Source organism: Salvelinus alpinus, chromosome 13 (genome assembly GCF_045679555.1).
Source record: "Salvelinus alpinus chromosome 13, SLU_Salpinus.1, whole genome shotgun sequence".
Lineage (NCBI taxonomy): Eukaryota > Metazoa > Chordata > Actinopteri > Salmoniformes > Salmonidae > Salvelinus > Salvelinus alpinus.
Window position 1 is genome coordinate 26895331 of NC_092098.1, and position 20545 is coordinate 26915875.

The 20545-nt window shown below is 45.8% G+C and overlaps 1 protein-coding gene across 4 annotated transcripts in view; it reads left to right on the top strand.

Moving 5' to 3' along the window:
- Positions 1–20545, top strand: part of LOC139537470 (cytospin-B-like) — a 181356-nt gene that overhangs the window by 94132 nt on the left and 66679 nt on the right. For all 4 annotated transcript variants that reach the window (XM_071338816.1, XM_071338817.1, XM_071338815.1 and 1 more), the window contains 4 exons: positions 8509–10079; positions 14973–15180; positions 17298–17371; positions 17557–17732. In XM_071338816.1, coding sequence (XP_071194917.1) covers positions 8509–10079; positions 14973–15180; positions 17298–17371; positions 17557–17732 — 2029 coding nt within the window. The remainder of the gene's footprint in view (positions 1–8508; positions 10080–14972; positions 15181–17297; positions 17372–17556; positions 17733–20545) is intronic.

A 20545-nucleotide genomic window follows, 5' to 3' on the forward strand; every position in this document is an offset into this window, starting at 1 on the left:
CCTGGCTAAGTTTGGAAAATAATTTTCTGTGAATCCCCACTATCTGCACATTGTTAAATTGTTGTTCAAATAATTTGTTTAATTTAGTTTATCCTATGATAATATTTTGTCTTCAGCATCTTAAACAATACCACAGATGCAGTTTTATTTTTTGAAAAAAATTGTGAACCAGGAGTCAAAAAAGGTAAGCAGGATGTGGAATGCAAACCCAACATTCTTACTAACTTTAGTTTATAAAAATTCACACCTATCCATTGCGCCACAACGTTTTGATGAATGCAGCGGTGAAAAGTGTCTGTATAAACATCAAATATATAGATATATAGACATATATTCCCACTGTAATCAGCCTATACCCAACAGTTTTATGTTTACTGTTCTGATATTGTATATTCTGTATGACGTCTGTGTCTGTATTCTGTTTGTATATTGTCTATTGCTGGCAGCACTTTCTCACTAAGACAAATTCCGGTATGTGTAAATGTACTTGGCGTATAAAGGTGATTCTGAAATGTGCTGATATTTATTTCTTGACCAGCAGATGTCACTCAAGTGCATTGCGTTTAAAGCTTTGAGGAATGATCTGTCTGTCTTCCGGCACAATTTGGTGAAAGCCCCATAGGCTTCAGAAAGCCTCAGTTTCCAATCACTAGGGATATCCAACATTTGGACAAACATTTACTCACCTGCAACCTGCATTCAGAATGACTGCCAGGGTTGGGGAGACTAAGATATAGCATTACCTAAAGCATCTAAACTGGAACAACCATTTCAGTAACAGGTGCAATAATTCCAACTAACAGATTGGATTTGTTTAGAAAAATGTTATTTAAATTTGAGTAGCATAAGATTAACTAATCAATCAATTTATTCACATGCAATCTGCATTCAGAATGACTGCCAGGGTTGGGAAGACTAAGATATAGCATTACCTAAAGCATATAAACAATAATAACCTGCAATAGAGCATGCTAGGAAATATGTTAATGATGGGTGTGGTTTTGGCTCAACATTTGTTATTAACACCAACACTGGTGTTCTTTTACACCACTGATTGTTAATTCAACTCTTTGCTGAGTTAATTTAACACTTGAATCAACACTAGAAATGTTACACTGAAAGATCAACACTAGTTAACACTAGCCAATTTTCTGTGTAGAAAAATTAATGTTTTAAGTTAAAAGTTTGGGTTAATGACTTTGGCCCGGCCTGTTAAACTTGGCTGTCACTGCCGGCTTTATTTGGCCGCCTGCAATCTAAACCCTCTTACTGTGGCTTCTCATCCAAAACGACATGATTTGGCCATGCTCTCAATTCACTATTATTAAATTGTATTTCTTACCATATGAGAAAAGACATGCTTTCAGCACAAAAACCTCTGTGTTACGAAATGTTATGTAGTATCATTTCTCTTGTTCCTCAACATAAAGGGGCCTTTATGAGAGAAAGCCCATTCTACTTGGCAGCGATATTTCTCTTTCTCTCCAAAGCTTGTGTTTCACATTATTTACACTTTGCTATAAATGAGAGACAGTCTCCAGAGGTTGTGCGGGGGAGCACCTCTGAGAGGCATTCAAACCCCCGCCCCCCCAACTCAGACCCCCTACAGGGGGCTGATTTAGTTCCTCCCAGAGCTGCCTGTGTGTGAATGGACCATGAGTTGAGCCATACGGCATGGAAGACAAAGATAAAGTAGGGTTGAGGGGACGCTGCAGTCATCCCACTCCCTGTTTCACTTTCACTCGCGCTCTCTCTCTCTCTTTTACACTCTCTCTCTCTTTTACACTCTCTCTCTTTTACACTCTCTCCACCTTACACTCTCTCTCCCTCTGAGCCGTTCTCTCTCATCTCTGTTTCTCCCGACCACCCCCCTCCCTTTCCCTGTTTTAGTAGCCTCTAAAATGGGGAGTTGTAATTGTCTATCAAAGGCTTGGCAAGTCAGACCCAGATAACTTTAGAGTCAGGAAGCGTTTGTCCCAACTGAGGGATTTAAATAGTTTCTCTTGACTATTCATTCACAGCTTGTCTTGTTTGTGCTTTCCTTTGACCTTCTTTTAAATTATGAAAAACATATGGTGGTTATCACCACTGAGGATAACTTTGTGATCTATGAATACCATGAAAGAAGGCTTGTTGAGAAAAAAGCTGTTGATCAAAAACAAAACGCATGGTTTGAATTATGAGACTGTCAAATCTTCTGTGCCTTTTTAATATCACTATTTTATATTATTATTCATTATTTTATAACAATGTATATTGTATACATTATTGCTTTGGCAATATTGACACAATGATTTTCATGCCAATAAAGCAGTTTGAATTTGAGAGAGAGAGTTATCATTTTAATTTTGTTATTTCAATTATTTATTTTTATAATAACTTTTTTGAATATCACTATTTTATATTAGTATTAATTATTGATGCTGTCACGTTCCTGACCTGTTTTCTGTTTAGTTTTGTGTGTTAGTTGGTCAGGACGTGAGTTTGGGTGGGCATTCTATGTTGTCTGTTTCTATGTTGGTTTAGGGTTGCCTGGTATGGCTCTCAATTGGAGGCAGGTGTTTGGCGTTCCTCTAATTGAGAGTCATATTTAGGTAGGCTGTTCACAGTGTTTGTTTGTGGGTGGTTGTCTCCTGTGATGTTTTCGTGTTGTCGATGTATATTCACAAATGGGACTGTTTGGCTGTTCGTTTTGTTTCGATGTCGTCTGTTGCCTGTTCGTGAGTTTACGTTTCAGTATGTAAGTTTTGAAAGTGTTTGTTTTTCGTGTTGCCATCATTCTTCAGTTTTGTCGTTTATAAAATAAAGATGGCTTATTTCCCTGACTCCGCATTTTGGTCTGAAGATCCTTCTCTTCTCACCTCATCTGAGGATGAGGAAAGCGACAGCCGTTACAGAACCACCCACCAATCCAGAGCCAAGCAGCGGTGTAAACGGAGTAAGGGACAGCGAAAGAAGGAGGAATGGACTTGGGACGATGTATTGGACGGTAAAGGTTGCTACACATGGGAGGAGATCCTGGCTGGAAGGGATCGCCTCCCATGGGAACAGGTGGAGGCACTGAGGAGAACAGAGGCAACCGGAGAAGGGAACCGGCGTTATGAGGGGACGCGTCTTGCACGGAAGCCCGAAAAGCCCGTGAGTAACTCCCAAAAATTTCTTGGGGGGGGGCTAAGGGGTTGTGGGCCAAGGGCAGGTAGGAGACCTGCGCCCACTTCCCAGGCTAACCGTGGAGAGCGGGAGTACGGGCAGACACCGTGTTACGCAGTAGAGCGCACGGTGTCTCCTGTACGTGTGCATAGCCCGGTGCGGGTTATTCCACCTCCCCGCACTGGTAGGGCTAGATTGGGCATTGAGCCAGGTGTCATGAGGCCGGCTCAACGCGTCTGGTCTCCAGTGCGTCTCCTCGGGCCGGCATACATGGCACCTGCCTTACGCATGGTTTCCCCGGTTCGCCTACATAGCCCGGTGCGGGTTATTCCACCTCCCCGCACTGGTCGGGCGACCGGGAGCATTCAACCAGGTAAGGTTGGGCAGGCTCAATGCTCAAGAGAGCCAGTACGCCTGCACGGTCCGGTATTTCCGGTGCCACCTCCCCGCCCCAGCCTAGTACCTACAGTGCCTACACTACGCACTAGGCTACCTGTGCGTTTCCAGAGCCCTGTTCCTCCTCCACGCACTCTCCCTATAGTGCGTGTATCCAGTTCGGTGCCTCCAGTTCCGGCCCCACGCACTAAGCCACCTGTGCGTCTCCTAAGTCCTGTACACACTGTCACTTCTCCCCGTACTAGTCCTGAGGTGCCACCAGTGCCGGTACCACGCACCAGGTATAGAGTACGCTTTGAGAGTTCAGTGTGCCCTGTCCCTGCTCCCCGCACTAGTATGAAGGTGCGTGTCCTTAGCCCGGTGCCTCCAGTTCCGGCACCACGCACCAGGTCTACAGTGCGCCTTATCCGGCCAGAGCCATCCGTCTCCCCAGCGCCGTCTGAGCCATCCGTCTCCCGAGCGCCATCTGAGCCATCCGTCTCCCCAGCGCCGTCTGAGCCATCCGTCTACCCAGCGCCATCTGAGCCATCCGTCTCCCCAGCGCCATCTGAGCCATCCGTCTCCCCAGCGCCGTCTGAGCCATCCGTCTGCAATGAGCCTGCAAAGCCGCCCGTCTGCCATGAGCCTGCAGAGCCGCCCGTCTGCCATGAGCCTACAGAGCCGTCCGCCAGACAGGAGCCGCTAGAGCCGTCCGCCAGACAGGAGCCGCTAGAGCCGCCCGTCAGACAGGATCTGCCAGAGCCGCCAACCAGACAGGATCTGCCAGAGCCGCCAATCAGACAGGATCTGCCAGAGCCGCCAACCAGACAGGATCTGCCAGAGCCGCCAACCAGACAGGATCTGCCAGAGCCGCCAGCCAGACAGGATCTGCCAGAGCCGTCAGCGAGCCATGAGCAGCCAGAGCCGTCAGCGAGCCATGAGCAGCCAGAGCCGTCAGAGAGCCATGAGCAGCCAGAGCCGTCAGAGAGCCATGAGCAGCCAGAGCCGTCAGAGAGCCATGAGCAGCCAGAGCCGTTAGAGAGCCATGAGCAGCCAGAGCCGTCAGCCTGCCATGAGCGTCCAGAGCCGTCAGCCTGCCATGAGCGTCCAGAGCCGTCAGCCTGCCATGAGCGTCCAGAGCCGTCAGCCTGCCATGAGCGTCCAGAGCCGTCAGCATGCCATGAGCGTCCAGAGCCGTCAGCCTGCCATGAGCGTCCAGAGCCGTCAGCCTGCCATGAGCGTCCAGAGCCGTCAGCCTGCCATGAGCGTCCAGAGCCGTCAGCCTGCCATGAGCGTCCAGAGCCGTCAGCCTGCCATGAGCGTCCAGAGCCGTCAGTCAGCCATGAGCTGTCCCTCAGCCAGAAGCGGCTAGTAATTCAGAACTGCCCCTCTATCCTGAGCTACCTCTTTATCCTGAGCTACCTCTCTCTCCTAAGCTATCCCTCTGTCCTGAGCTATCCCTATGTCCTGAGCTATCCCTATGTCCTGAGCTACCTTGTCCCAGAGTTGTCCTTGATTCTGGTGTTGCCCCTAAATTTAGGTGGGGTTATTTGGAGGGTGGTCATTGTGGGGAGGATACGGAAGCGGGGATTGATTATGGTGGGGTGGGAACCACGCCCGGAGCCTAAGCCACCACCGTGGTCAGATGCCCACCCAGACCCTCCCCTGGACTTTTTGGTGATGCGTTCGGAGTACGCATCTTGAGGGGGGGGTTATGTCACGTTCCTGACCTGTTTTCTGTTTAGTTTTGTGTGTTAGTTGGTCAGGACGTGAGTTTGGGTGGGCATTCTATGTTGTCTGTTTCTATGTTGGTTTAGGGTTGCCTGGTATGGCTCTCAATTGGAGGCAGGTGTTTGGCGTTCCTCTAATTGAGAGTCATATTTAGGTAGGCTGTTCACAGTGTTTGTTTGTGGGTGGTTGTCTCCTGTGTCTGTGTCGATGTTTGCACCATACGGGACTGTTTACGGTTTGTTCATTTATGTAGTCTGTTCCTGTTCATTTCGTTCTTCACGTTGTATGTAAGTTCGTTGTTCAGGTCTGTCTACTTTCGTTTTGTTATTTTGTATCATTTTCAAGTATAGTTCGTTTTCGTGTTTGTTCGTTTTGTTTATTTAAAATAAAAATCATCATGTATTCACAACCCGCTGCGCCTTGGTTCGATCACTACTCCTCCTCTTCTTATGAAGAGAGAGAGGAACGCCGTTACAGATGCAATGAATCTGAGAGAGAGTGAATTCCATTGTGAGGCATTATGAGATGTGGACAGTCTGTCCACATCTGAAATAGACTCGTATTTGTTTTCTCTACAGCACCAGGCAAGCTCAATAAAGCACAACTTTTGTTGTGCTCTTCAAATACTATTTAAATCCAGGCCTGGACAGTCTGTGTTCCAGTGTCACTGTTCCAGCCAGCCTCCCTTTCGCAGTATTGTATTATTCTGTACTGGAACTGTTCACGTATTAGTTGGCTCGTTTCGCACACAGATTTACGTCATGGCTATGTGCGCAGGGACAAGCTGTAGTGAAGTCATGGTAAAAGGGAGGTGACTACTTAAACGAAGAAAGAAATTTCATACAGTCCATATGAGTTTTATTCAGTTGGACTGGGAAGGAGAATTTTAATGTATGTGGGGGCTGTGAATGGGAGATGTCCCAGAATCTCACTTCAACTCCAAACATTAGTCATCTTAATGGAAACGGATTGAGCTTAAACACACCCGCCTCTCTCTCATTTCTCTCTCCTTCTATTTCTCTATCCCTTTATTTCTTTCTCTCTCTCTCCCTTTGCTTTTCTTCCCCTATAAGTAATGAGAATAATAGAATTTGCATGAATATGTCCCATATGACCTATAGGTTTGACCTACTGTATATGCTGTCTTTGTCACGTTCTGTCTGTCTGTTTCGGTTTGTACATACAGTACATGCACCCCCAAACATCTTAATATGTCAATCTGTAATGCATTATGATAAGTCATTTTTAACCTTGCATTTCATCACTGTCTTTGTTCATAAACAAGTAGATGTTAAAATCTTAAAATCTTCCATGTGATAATACATAATTTAGCCTCATTTTTTTCTGTAACGGAGGCATCCACTGTAAAATGTACAGAGAAGTAAGTGATTATAGATTTTTCATAGCAGCCTGGGATCTTGGCAGAGCAGAGGCTAGTCTAGTGGGAATTTCACTGGAGTTCACTTGACCTGACTGATAGAGAACCAATGCGAAGGTGATTAATGGGAATTTAAATGACTGGCTTTTGCTTGCTCTCACTCATGCTGAGTATTTAGGTTCTTATTTTTAAGCACAGTTTGACTGAAGGCCAAACCATACTGTCTGCAGTCACTCTGTGTGCCAGCCATTCTGACCTGGTATTTTTATAGCTTTTTAATGTTTTACCGGAACTATTTTGCGTTTTTATTGTGATTTTTCGCAAATATAAGAATTTACGATAGTGTTATAATTAAAAGAGAGCATTCTAAATGGCCTTGCTATATATACAAAAATATATAAAAAATAAAAAAATACCCCCTTTTTCGTGGTATCCAATTATTAGTAGTTACTGTCTTGTCTCATCGCTACAACTCCCGTACGGGAGAGACGAAGGTCGAGAGCCATGCGTCCTCCAAAACACAACCCAACCGCACTGCTTTTTAACACAGCACGCATCCAACCCGGAAGCCAGCCGCACCAATGTGTCGGAGGAAACACCATACACCTAGCAACCTGGTCAGCGTGCACTGCGCCCAGCCCGCCACAGGAGTCGCTAGTGCGCGATGAGACAAGGATATCCCTACCGGCCAAACCCTCCCTAACCCAGACGACGCTAGGCCAATTGTTCGTCGCCCCATGGACCTCCCGGTCGTGGCCTGCTGCGACAGAGCCTGGGCTCGAACCCAGAGTCTCTGGTGGCACAGCTAGCACTGCGATGCAGTGCCTTAGACCACTGCACCACCCGGGAGGCTTAAATGAACTTGAATATAAACTGAGTTCTGAGCTCCTTGCTTTATATAGAAGAAGCATATTTGAGTGCTGATAAAATAAGTTATGTTTCTGTTTCTCTGTTTCTGGCCTCATCAGCAACTTTTCATCCATAGAGCCCTACTTTAAGAATGCTAATCCACGCTGTGCCCCTGAGATTGTCTGAGGCTTGGCAGGCACACCCTGCAAAGTGGCCATCAATGGAGAAGTGCTTTAAGATCCCAGAGGGGTGTAGGATTTCCATTCCAAATGAGCCGAGACTCTTTGTTTGTGAGTGTGTGTTTGTTTGTAGGTGTGGATGTGAGCCAACTTGCCAGTGTATCTTGAATGTTTCTTTGTGTGTGTGTGTGTGTGTGTTGTTTATGGGGTTATACAGTAGCCTACTTTATCTCTTCTTGCCCAGGCTGTGCAGTAGTCTGTGCCCTCTGGGGTTGATCGAAGTCAGTGTAGTGTCACCAACACAGCGCTCTCTTTGTGTCTGTCCACTGACGGGCTGCTTTGTGCTGGAACGTTCCACTTGCCCCAGACCATTGTCATCCCTGGTAACAAGAACAAGAATAAAAGCCTTTTCAGACAGCGTCCTGCTCACGCGGGGGATGAATCAGTAAAAGCTCTTAGAGAGAGAGAGAGCGATAGAGAGAGAGAGAGAGAGAGAAAATGCCAGTCAAGCCCTGTGGATCCACTGAAATGCCATGCAACTGAAGTATGCCCTGTGTTTCAATGGCCACAGTAACACAGACACAGTGTCAACCAACCAGCCATCACAATAAAAAAGGGATCTATGAATAGGGTTGAATGATTGACCCCTGATGATGACAATCACAGCATCATATTAACACTGCATCACAACTGAGCTTCAATCTGAGTGTGAAATTGTTTCTATTGAATCGTGAGGACATTACAGACATTAATCAAATGCATTACCACTTTTACTAGTGGATTTTCATAAAAAATAAGAAGAAAGAAAGCAGAAGACTGAATGTGTGTTTTGATTATATTTTCCAGGTGTTCAATCAGGATCTAAGAAGTCTGGAATCCCTGCCCCCAGGGAGATCCCCCCCACCATGACCAGAGACCGCGTGTCGCTGAGGGATCAGTTGAGGACCTCCACGAACAAGAAGATGGTCCCCAGCGCCAGCACCTCCAGCCTGGCCACCCTAGCAACCAAGCACCAGCGCGGCTCCACCACCACAAAGCCCAGGATAGACGCCGAGGGCTCGGAGAGAGGCTTCCTGGAGTGCCAGATTAAGGAGCTGCTGGCTGAAGCCAAGGCGAAGGAGTTTGAGATCAGCAAGCTGAGGATGGAGCTGCAGCGCTGCCGGGGGAAATCCTCGTCTTCCTCACCTCACAACACCCCCTTCACCCTACCTGAGGGTGCCCCCGAGCAGGGTCAAGGCCCATCCCAGCAGGCTACAGACGCCCAGGCCCTGGTTGGGGAGCTGAGGGAGAAGAACGGGAAGTTCCAGAGGGAGCTGGCGGCTCTGAGGGAGGAGAACCAGGTCCTGAAGGAGAAGCTTTTCTCCCTGGAGTCCTTGCCTGCCTCTCCTCTGTCCAACAACACTACCACCACCACCAGCCCCTCCAAACCCTCCATCAACGGCCTCCCTTTAGACAACAACACCACTCCCCCAGCCAAGTCAGCCATACCCAGCCCGCTCAAAACCTCAGTCTCCTCCAGCAGTGACATCACCAAGGGCTCGCCCTCGCCAGACTCCTCAGAGTTTGAGAAGATCCCGTCGCGGTCTGACTCAGTGAGCAGCAGCGATGGGGGCTGTGGTGGTGTAGGGGTTGTAGGTGTGAGGAAGGGTCAGGGTCGCGACCCCTCAGTGGAGAGGTTGACGGAGCAGATCCAGAAAATGGAAGAGAGTCAGCACAGCACGGCAGAGGAGCTCCAGGCCACACTACAGGAGCTGGCCGACCAGCAGCAGGTGGTCCAGGAGCTGACGGCTGAGAACGAGCGCTTGGCCGAGGAGAAGGGCCTCTTACAGACGTCGCTGCAGCAGCAGAGGGAGAGGGTGGAGCTGCTGGCCCAGAAGAACGAGGCCCTGGCCGGGAGGCTGCAGGAGGCAGCCCAGGCCCAGAGCGGGGACGAGGACCGGGCAGCCGAGCTGGAGCAGCGCTACACTGACCTGGTGCAGAGCTCTCGCTTCGAGAGGGAAAAGCTGGTGGACATCCAGCAGCAGCTGACGGGGAGCTTGAGGGCCCTGGAGCAGGAGCACCAGGAGACCCAGGGGCAGGTGAGGTCCCTCAGAGAAGAGAGGGACGGCCTCCAGTGCCGGGTGGAGAGGGAGGAGGAGGCCGGGGGTGAGATGACACGGGCGGCTGAGGAACACAAGGCGGCAGCGGACGCCCTGAGGGTGAAGAACGGACGGCTCAAAGCCCAGGTGGACATAGAGAGGCAGAAGGTTGGCGAACTGAAGGCCATGCAGAGTGCTGGGGACAGCACAGAGCTGCAGAGGCTGCTGAAGGTGGCCCACGCTGAGAGAGACAGACTGGAGGGGGAGGTAACAGGGCTACGGCAGGAGCTGCTACAGGCCCAGACCGACGCTGAACACGCCCAGGGACTGCTCTCCAAGGTGGGTGGGACCAAGGAATAGAATAGAGTAGAAACTTTATTGCTCACCAAGGTGGGTGGGATACCAAGCTACAACTTATCCTCTGGCAGTCTGTAGCCCTAAATCGTCCTTTTACCTTCTTCAGTGTAGGCTGTAATTTATGGATCTTGTGATTTATTATTCTACAGCAGTGGTCACCAACCTTTTCTGAGTCAAGATCACTTTCTGAGTCAAAATGCAAGCCGAGATCTACCGCTCAGATTGTATATTTTTTTAATGACACAAGCCACAAATAATAACAATGCAAGCTTATCAAATGTGCATTTTATGGCTTATAAAACCTTTGAACAAAGATAGTGCTGAATAACAACTTAAACATGAATTTACTCATAAAAACATCAGCTCTTTGCTGTATTCCTTGAGTCTCTCTCTAGTCTTGGTTTTAAAGTCTTGAAATCTCACATTATCAACTTTGCTGTGTGTTCGAGGCCTATCTTTACAGTCTATGGCGCAAGGAAACTGTGCAGACACGGATCTGGGCTATCTGATTGGCCAGCGGTAGGCCTATACTGTAAGTGCACTTGATTTGCTCTCTGGGCCTGCCGGGAACACTTTGCCTTCCCGGCGGTAGGTGGGTCTACTCCTGGATGATGATTGGTTAAAACCGCATTCCAGCCGCTGTCTATTCCACAAGTTACCACCGGCTAAAGCTAGAATGTTGAAATGCCTATTCACTCTGTTCCATCTCACTGCGCAAATCCACTGTCTTGTCAGCCCAGCAAGGCAATTTATAAACTTGATCTCCACTATAAAAAGCATCTAGACATTATCTCCCATTTCTTTTAAAACTAGCATTTGGTTTTCAACAGCAGAGATTTGTATAAACCTTATTGTCTGTCTCTCCAACATTTTCAATTTCGTTTCAATATTGAAATTCGATCTCCAGCTGTCCCATAGTAATGAACATGTCGGGAGTCGGGACGAGACAGACAGGCGGACAGCTTTTCTCAGCCAGTCGAAATCATGAATCAGCATCATTTGTATGGATATATACAAAGAAATGTCAATAGAAAACAGGTAAAACTAAACAAAATGCAGCTAGTTTGCAGTCTTTCCAGCATCAGTTTGAAGGGATTGTATTAGCTGTGTTGTTGGCTAGCTCCTCTGAATAACAATGTCCTGACCAGAGAGCACATTTACTATGCCAGGTGAAATGCACATCATTAGCTTGTTATTATGGATGTATCCAAATAAATGTCACTAGAAAAGAGCTTAAACAAACACAAACGCAGCTACCTTGCTGTTATTCTGGCTGCACTGTTTGACATGACTGGAAGTTAGCCGTAGTTGGCTAGCTAGCAAGCAAGGGATAAGAATTTTTCCAGCATGGCAATGGAATATTTTGAACAAACGACTGGGTTTAGTACAGAGCAAAAAAACTTAACGACTGTGTCGCATCTCTGGCATCCGACCAGATAGAACCAACGTCCAGCCAGCTTGGGTAGCAACCTTAGATTTGTGTCGGGACTATATACTATATATGCAAAAGTATGTGGTCACCCCTTCAAATGAATGGATTTGGCAATTTCAGCCACACCCGTTGCTGACGGGTGTATAAAATCGAGCACACAGCCATGCCACTCCATAGACAAACATTGGCAGTAGAATGGCCTTACTGAAGAGCTCAGTGACTTTCAACGTGGCACTGTCATAGGATGCCACCTTTCCAACAAGTCAGTTTGTCAAATTGGTGGGAACGTGGAAACGTCTAGTGGAAACGTCTATGAGCAACAACGTCTCAGTCACTAAATGGTAGGCCACACAAGCTCACAGAATGGGACCAGAGAGTCCTGAAGCGTCTAGCGCATAAAAATATTCTGTCCTCGGTTGCAACACTCACTACCGATTTCCAAACTGCCTTTGGAAGCAACGTCAGCACAAGAACTGTTAGTCGGGAGTTTCATGAAATGGGTTTCCATGGCCGAGCAGCCGCACACAAGCCTAAGATCACTATGCGCTATGCCAAGCGTTGGCTGGAGTGGTGTAAAGCTTGCCACCATTAGACTCTGCAGCAGTGAAAATGCATTCTCTGGAGTGATGAATCACACTTCTCCATCTGGCAGTCCGATGGACGGATCTGGGATTGGCGGATGCCAGGAGAACACTACCTGCCCCAATGCATAGTGCCAACTGTAAAGTTTGGTGGATGAGGAATAATGTTCTGGGGCTGTTATTCATGGTTCGGGCTTGGCCCCTTAGTTCCAGTGAAGGGAAATCTTATTTTTTTGTTGTTGTCCTAAGACAATTACAGTTTTAAGATACAATACTTGCAAATATGTACAGTTCAATAGGGAGAAAACACAAAAACAAAATGAAATAACAAAGACAAAAACAACAGGATACAAATTAATAAGGACAAAACCAAATAAATTAAAACAAATACGTTTCAGTATTTCCAAATTCAATCGGCCTATTCAAATGTCAATCTCAAAGGCTACCAACCCAGAGCCACATAGGAATATAAAAGGTAGACAGAGCAGGGCAATCCCATCACCCATCCACAAGACCAAACATAGTTGTTAAATTAGGTTAGGTGAAGGGAAATCTTAACACTACAGCATACAATGACATTCTAGACAATACTGTGCTTCCAACTTTGTGGCAACAGTTTGGGGAAGGCCCTTTCCTGTTTCAGCATGACAATGCCCCCGTGGGAGGACGCATGGCTCCCGACCTTCGCCTCTCCCAAGTTCGCACAGGAGTTGCCGCAATGGGACAAGACTGTAACTACCAATTGGATATCACGTAATTGGGGATAAAAAGGGGTATAACGTACACAAAAAACAACAACAACAACAAAAAAAGACAATGCCCCCGTGCACAAAGCGAGGTTCATACAGATCGGTGTGGAAGAACTTGACTGGCCCTGACCTCACCAAATCGATCACCTTTGGGATGAATTGGAACGCCGACAGCGAGCCAAGCCTAATTGCCCAACATCAGTGCCAGACCTCACTAATGCTCTTGTGGCTGAATGGAAGCAAGTCCCTGCAGCAATGTTCCAGCATCTAGTGTAAAGCCTTTCCAGAAGAGTGGAAGCTGTTCTAGCAGCAAAGGGGGGACCAACTCCATATTAATGCCCATGATTATGGAATCAGATGTTCGACGAGCAGGTGTCCACATACTTTTGGTCATGTAGTGTATCCTGTGGAAGGATGAAATAGTATGAATAAATTCATCAAAATAATGTTATATATGAAAATATGTCAATCATTATTTGAATATGTTAGTAAATCGTTGTATAAAAGTGATAATGCCCTCGAAGCCAATGTTTGGAGGATATACAGTGAGTTCGGAAAGTATTCAGACCCCTTCCTTTTTCCACATTTTGTTACGTTACAACCTTATTCTAAAATTGATTAAGTAAAAAATGTTCCTCATCAATCTACACACAATACACAATAATGACAAAGTGAAAACAGTTTTTTGGACATTTTTGCAAATGTATTAAAAATAAAAAACAGAAATACCTTATTTACATAAGTATTCAGACCCTTTGCTATTAGACTCGAAATTGATCTCAAGTGCCATCCTCTCTCTATTGATCATCCTTGAGATGTTTCTAGATATTGATTGGAGTCCACCTGTGGTAGATTCAATTGATTGTACATGATTTGGAAAGGCACTGTGTATATAAGGTCCCACAGTTGACAGTGCATGTCAGAGAAAAAGGTCAAAGGAACTGTCCGTAGAGCTCCGAAACAGGATTGTGTTGAGGCACAGATCTGGGGAAGGACACCAAAACATGTCTGCAGCATTGAAGGTCCCCAAGAACAATTTAACCTCTGAGATATCAGACTACAGTTATACACAATACCTCGTCTGCCATGATGGTTTAAATTAAATATTGTATTGCTAGTGAAGAGACACTTTGTGATAGTTCAGCACTTTCCCTCACCACTCTCCAGCATATGAGCTGATGTTCAATGAAATTGTTTTCATCTGCTTGTAGGTTCAGAAAGCCTGAGTGAGCAGTGGTTTCAACATCACAACATCACACTAATGGACTCTGTGCCGAGTAGTGCCCACACTGGGGTGATCCAGTCAGGGCAGTCTTGGGTTAAAATAGTATTTGTTTGTAGTGTATCAGGAAGTGTATTAGCTGCAGCAGGAGACACGGGCTTTAGACACTTAACTGTAAAATCAATGAGTCATCATCACCTGTTTACCCAGCAGCCAGTTACACTGTAGTGTAGGGTAGGCTATCAAAATGGCTTTGGAAGAGTTCCTGCTAGGCTATTGTGTCAATGAGTCTCTGTAGACACTGGCAGGGCTGATGTCCAACAGCTTTTATCATCTTTTTTTTATTACGTCAGACTAGAAGGGTGTATTAGCAGGTACAGTCACAGAGTCAGAAGTAGATAGATCTAAGGCTCTGCTTACAGTAATGGGTGTGTCACTGTCAGTTAGTCTAAGTGATAAGCACACATGCCCAGACTTGAGGATGTCTGGTGGATTAGATATTAACTGTTAATGGTTAAGTAACCCTTTATTATCTAGTGATTAGGCTAAGATTAACGGTCTAATGCAATCGCAAACCTTCTGGAATGAAAAAATAAAATACAATAGGCCTATTCTGTCAAACATGCTTAGAAATGTTAGACATTTCTGCATTCAGAAATGCACCTGCTTTATGTTTGTAAAGGCCTTTTGTATTCTCCTTCCATCTTTAATATAGAGGTAATAGGTACAGACATTGGAAAAGTGGGTACACTGTCACTTCAGACACAGCGCCATCTCATGGTGGCAGCAAACAGTACACTTGTAGAGAGAAGCCCCTTGATGGACCAACTAACCAATCATGTCAACTATACATGTGACTAACCAATCAGATGGTCTCCTACTATGTCCCAGGTGGAGGCTGAGTGCCAGCAGGTGGCAGAGCGAGCCGTGAGCCGGGAGGAGGAGCTGAGTGGCCGGGTCAGTGCCCTAGAGAATGGGGGTAGGCAGGCCGACGGCCAGATCAAGGACCTGAAGGAGACCATTTTTGAGCTGGAAGACCAGGTGGAGCAGCAGAGGGCTGTCCACCTCCACACCAACCAGACCATCCTGGACCTAGAGAGTATGTTCACTAGTGTATATATCATCAGTCTACTACTGTACTACTCTACCTCCTCCATCCTAACTTTTACTTGTTATAGGCGCACAGGACTCCTAAGCACATAGGGCCGATTTCCCTGGCCCAGATTAAGCCAACACCTGGACTAAATATGTGTAGCGGTATGCATTGTTTGAGTCCTTTTATTTGGTCAGTGGTGAGGCTCGCGACACATGGATTAAGTATGAGTTATGGATATACAGTTGAAGTCGGAAGTTTACATACACCTTAGCCAAATACATTTAAACTCAGTTTTTCACAATTCCTGACATTTAATCCTAGTAAAAATTCCCTGTTTTAGGTCAGTTAGGATCACCACTTTATTTGAAGAATGTGAAATGTCAGAATAATAGTATAGAGAATTATTTCTTTCAGCTTTTATTTCTTTCATCACATTTCCAGTGGGTCAGAAGTATACATACACTCAATTCGTTTTTTGGTAGCATTGCCTTTAAATTGTTTAACTTGGGTCAAACATTTCGGGTATCCTTCCACAAGCTTCCCACAATAAGTTGGGTGAATTGTGGCCCATTCCTCCTGACAGAGCTGGTGTAACTGAGTCAGGTTAGTAGGCCTCCTTGCTCGCACACGCTTTTTCAGTTCTGCCCACAAATTACCTATGGGATTGAGGTCAGGGCTTTGTGATGGCCACTCTAATACCTTAACTTTGTTGTCCTTAAGCCATTTTGCCACAACTTTGGAAGTATGCTTGGGGTCATTGTCCATTTGGAAGACCCATTTGCGACCAAGCTTGAACTTCCTGACTGATGTCTTGAGATGTTGCTTCAATATATCCACATATTTTTCTTTCCTCATGAAGTCATCTATTTTGTGAAGTGCACCAGTCCCTCCTGCAGCAAAGCACCCCCACAACATGATGCTGCCACCCCCGTGCTACACTGTTGGGATGGTGTTCTTCGGCTTGCAAGCATCCCCCTTTTTCTTCTAAACATAACGATGGTCATTATGGCCAAACAGTTCTATTTTTGTTTCATCAGACCACAGGACATTTCTCCAAAAAGTACAATTTTTGTCCCCATGTGCAGTTGCAAACCGTAGTCTGGATTCTTTATGGCGGTTTTAGAGCAGTGGCTCCTTCCTTGCTGAGCAGCCTTTCAGATTATGTCGATATAGGACTCGTTTTACTGTGGATATAGATACTTTTGTACCTGTTTCCTCCAACATCTTCACAAGGTCCTTTGCTGTTGTTCTGGGATTGATTTGCACTTTTCGCACCAAAGTACGTTCATCTCTAGGAGACAGAATGCGTCTCCTTCCTGAGCGGTATGATGGCTGCGTTGTCCCATGGTGTTTATACTTGCGTACTGTTGTTTGTACAGATGAACGTGGTACCTTCAGGCATTTGGAAATTGCTCCCAATGATGAACCAGACTTGTGGAGGTCTACAATTTTTTTCTGATTTCTTTTGATTTTCCCATGATGTCAAGCAAAGAGGCACTGAGTTTGAAGGTAGGCCTTGAAATAGGCCTTGAAATACATCCACAGGTACACCTCCAATTGACTCAAATGATGTCACTTAGCCTATCAGAAGCTTCTAAAGCCATGACATCATTTTCTGGAATTTTCCAAGCTGTTTAAAGGCACAGTCAACTTAGTGTATGTAAACTTCTGACCCACTGGAATTGTGATACAGTGAATTATAAGTGAAATAATCTATCTGTAAACAATTGTTGGAAAAATTACTTGTGTCATGCACAAAGTAGATGTCCTAACAGACTTGCAAAAACTATAGTTTGTTAACAAGAAATTTGTGGAGTGGTTGAAAAATGAGTTTTAATGACTCCAACCAAAGTGTATGCAAACTTCCGACTTCAACTGTAGCAATGCAGATTTAACTGATAGCAGGCTCATAATTACCATACTATATAATGAGAAATACATTTTGAATGGATATAAATGATCCCTGTAGTTCCACTGGTGAAAGAGGTTAGATTTACCGAATGTATTTATCAGACTAAGAAATGGCTGCAGCAATGGCTACGTTTATGATATGTGTCTTTCGCAGATGTATTCTGTGGTTGATGTTCTCAAAGTAATGACATATTTATCTTTCTTTACAGACCAACTCAAGAAGCTGGAGGAGCAGAAGGCTGAAGTGGAGAGGCAGCTGAAGATCTTGAATAAACAGATGAAGGTAGGAGTGATCTGACTGTTAGTGGTTATATACTTTCAGGTGGTTTGCTGGTGGTCAAGATGGTCAAGGTTTGTGACTCCTATGATGCAAAGAGAATCACAATCCTCATATGGTATACTGCGTGTGTGTGTGTGCATTCGTGCATTTGTGTGTGTGTGTGCGTATTTATGTGTGTTTGTTTTCAGGATGAGACGGAGGAGTGGCGACGGTTCCAGGCAGACCTCCAGACAGCCGTAGTGGTGGCCAACGACATCAAGGTGGAGGCCCAGCAGGAGATCCGCTCTCTGAGGAGGAGGTTACAAGAGGAGCAGGGTCGCAGCACCAAGCTGTCCTCAGACCTGGAGCAGCTGCAGGGAGTCAGGTACGTACCTGTTTAGTACCTACAGCAGTACTATTCAATTATGGTCCTGGAGGGCCGAAACACTTCTGGTTTTTGTTTCTACCTGAATGTACTCATCTTATGTTCCAGGTCTAAATCATCCCCTGATGAGATAGGAAGAATGTAACCCAGAAGTGTAATTGGTCTAAAGGATCCAGATTTGAATAGCCCTGACCTACAGTATACCTCCCCTACTACTCCCTCTGTTTCTATCCAACATCCAACCTCCTCTCCCTTCCCCTAGCCTTTCCCCTCTTGCTCCCTCTTAGCACTGGGCCTCTCTCTATCCTAGCTAACACACTCTGTCCTGGAGCTGCAGCTACTATAAGGCTTGCCATATCCCACTGATGGTGTGAGTGTTCAATGTAGTAGTCAGATTCATATAGAATGCAGTGTGGGAGGCTATAGCGAGCCGAGCTGGAAGGAACCATTTGTATTTCCATATGCCATTAATCGGTTCCCTTTTAAATATTTTAAGAGGCTACCCCAAAATTCTGATTCGATGTCATGGTAGCTTATGATGTTCAGCATTTTTGGGGTGGGGGATGCATTGAAACGAGGTGACGCTAGCTGCCAATTTAGGATATGATTCACCATTAAGTCCAATAATAATATCTTAATACCCAAATCCTTGGATTCTCAAGCCTCAAATCCTGGGATTTTGGGGGGCTTCAAATCCTGGGCTTTGGCAAACCTTGCTAATAGAGGATTAGCAGTCAGTCTCCTCTCATGCATTATCTTGGTCTGTCTATCTGGTTCCTGCTGCAATACACTGACTGCTCTATCAGTCTGTCTACCACTCACCACCACCGATTGTAACACACTGGACCAGCAATGGACCCTAGCACTTTACTGAGACAAGCTGTTTTATCGGAGTAGTGTAGCACTAATATAGTGGCCTAAGCTCTGCCTAGAAATGCTGCTGCCCAGACTGCACTGACAGCAGCACTAAACTGTTTGAGTCGGTTCTCTTCAAAATATAAAATGAGACAGACACTTTAGGGGCCATAGCATCATTCCTCTGTTTTGTTTTGTTTCATGTGGCTACCTGTACACCATGGTCTGTGCTGCCAGGGATGTGATTGGAAAGAGAAAGGGGGATATCTAGTCAGTTGTACAACTGAATGCCTTCAACTGAAATGTGTCTTCTGCATTTAACCCAAGCCCTCTGAATCAGAGAGGTGCGGGGGGCTGCCTTAATCGACATCCACGTCTTCGGTGCCCGGGGAACACTGGGTTAACTGCCTTGCTCAGGGACAGAACGACATATTTTTACCTTGTCACCTCAGGGATTCAATCCAGCAACCTTTCGGTTACTGGCCCAACGCTTTAAACACTAGGCTACCTGCCATGATTGGTTGGTTTGTTGATGAAAAGCTCAGCCTATTGGTCCTGTGTCTTGTGTGCAGTGGCAGTGACAGTATGATGAGAGGCAAATTAGGCTAGTATTGTTAGTATTACAGAGCTCATCAGTTCGTTTCTAATATAGCTGGCCTGACATAAAACATGTAAACGTGTAATTTAGAACGTAAAGAAGAATGCGGTATTTTACTTTACTTTCCCGTACGTACTTGGGACGTACCAGACCAGAAGCTCCCCTCCTCCCTGAGATCGTTCGTTCTCTCAAGGATGTCCCCCTCTCAGACATGGCTCCTTATAGAAAGCCCAGGTGAGTCCACTGCACTGCACTGCCAGCTCAGTGAATGATGCCTTTAGAGGGAATGCTACTGCTGATCTAGAACTGCTAATTTTCCTTCCTACTGCTTCCTGCTGCTTCCTACTGCTTCCTGCTGATTGTCTGTCTGATTGGCTGGCAGCTGCACCAACTATCTATCAGCTGCCTGTGTCCTTTCATTTGAATGGGCTGGGGTTTGCTTCGCTTAATTTCTACAAAAAAAACTGCTACTAAAATGTTATTTTGGAACTTGGCGCCACCTGCTGTTCTGTTGAATCAATCCTTTATCTAGTCTCTCGGTTCCTCTGGAGAATTGTCTAGTAGTATGACACGGCATGACTGATTTGTACTCATTCTATCATCTGCTTTATTAACTAAACAACATTTGGTATGTACAGTGGGGCAAAAAAGTATTTAGTCAGCCACCAATTGTGCAAGTTCTCCCACTTAAAAAGATGAGAGAGGCCTGTAATTCTCATCATAGGTACACTTCAACTATGACAGACAAAATGAGAAAAAAAAATCCAGAAAATCACATTGTAGGATTTTTAATGAATTTATTTGCAAATTATGGTGGAAAATAAGTATTTGGTCAATAACAAAAGTTTATCTCAATACTTTGTTATATACCCTTTGTTGGCAATGACTGAGGTCAAACGTTTTCTGTAAGTCTTCACAAGGTTTTCACACACTGTTGCTGGTATTTTGGCCCATTCCTCCATGCAGATCTCCTCTAGAGCAGTGATGTTTTGGGGCTGTTGCTGGGTAACACGGACTTTCAACTCCCTCCAAAGATTTTCTATGGGGTTGAGATATGGAGACTGGCTAGGCCACTCCAGGACCTTGAAATGCTTCTTACGAAGCCACTCCTTCGTTGCCCGGGCGGTGTGTTTGGGATCATTGTCATGCTGAAAGACCCAGCCACGTTTCATCTTCAATGCCCTTGCTGATGGAAGGAGGTTTTCACTCAAAATCTCACGATACATGGCCCCATTCATTCTGTCCTTTACACGGATCAGTCGTCCTGGTCCCTTTGCAGAAAAACAGCCCCAAAGCATGATGTTTCCACCCCCATGCTTCACAGTAGGTATGGTGTTCTTTGGATGCAACTCAGCATTCT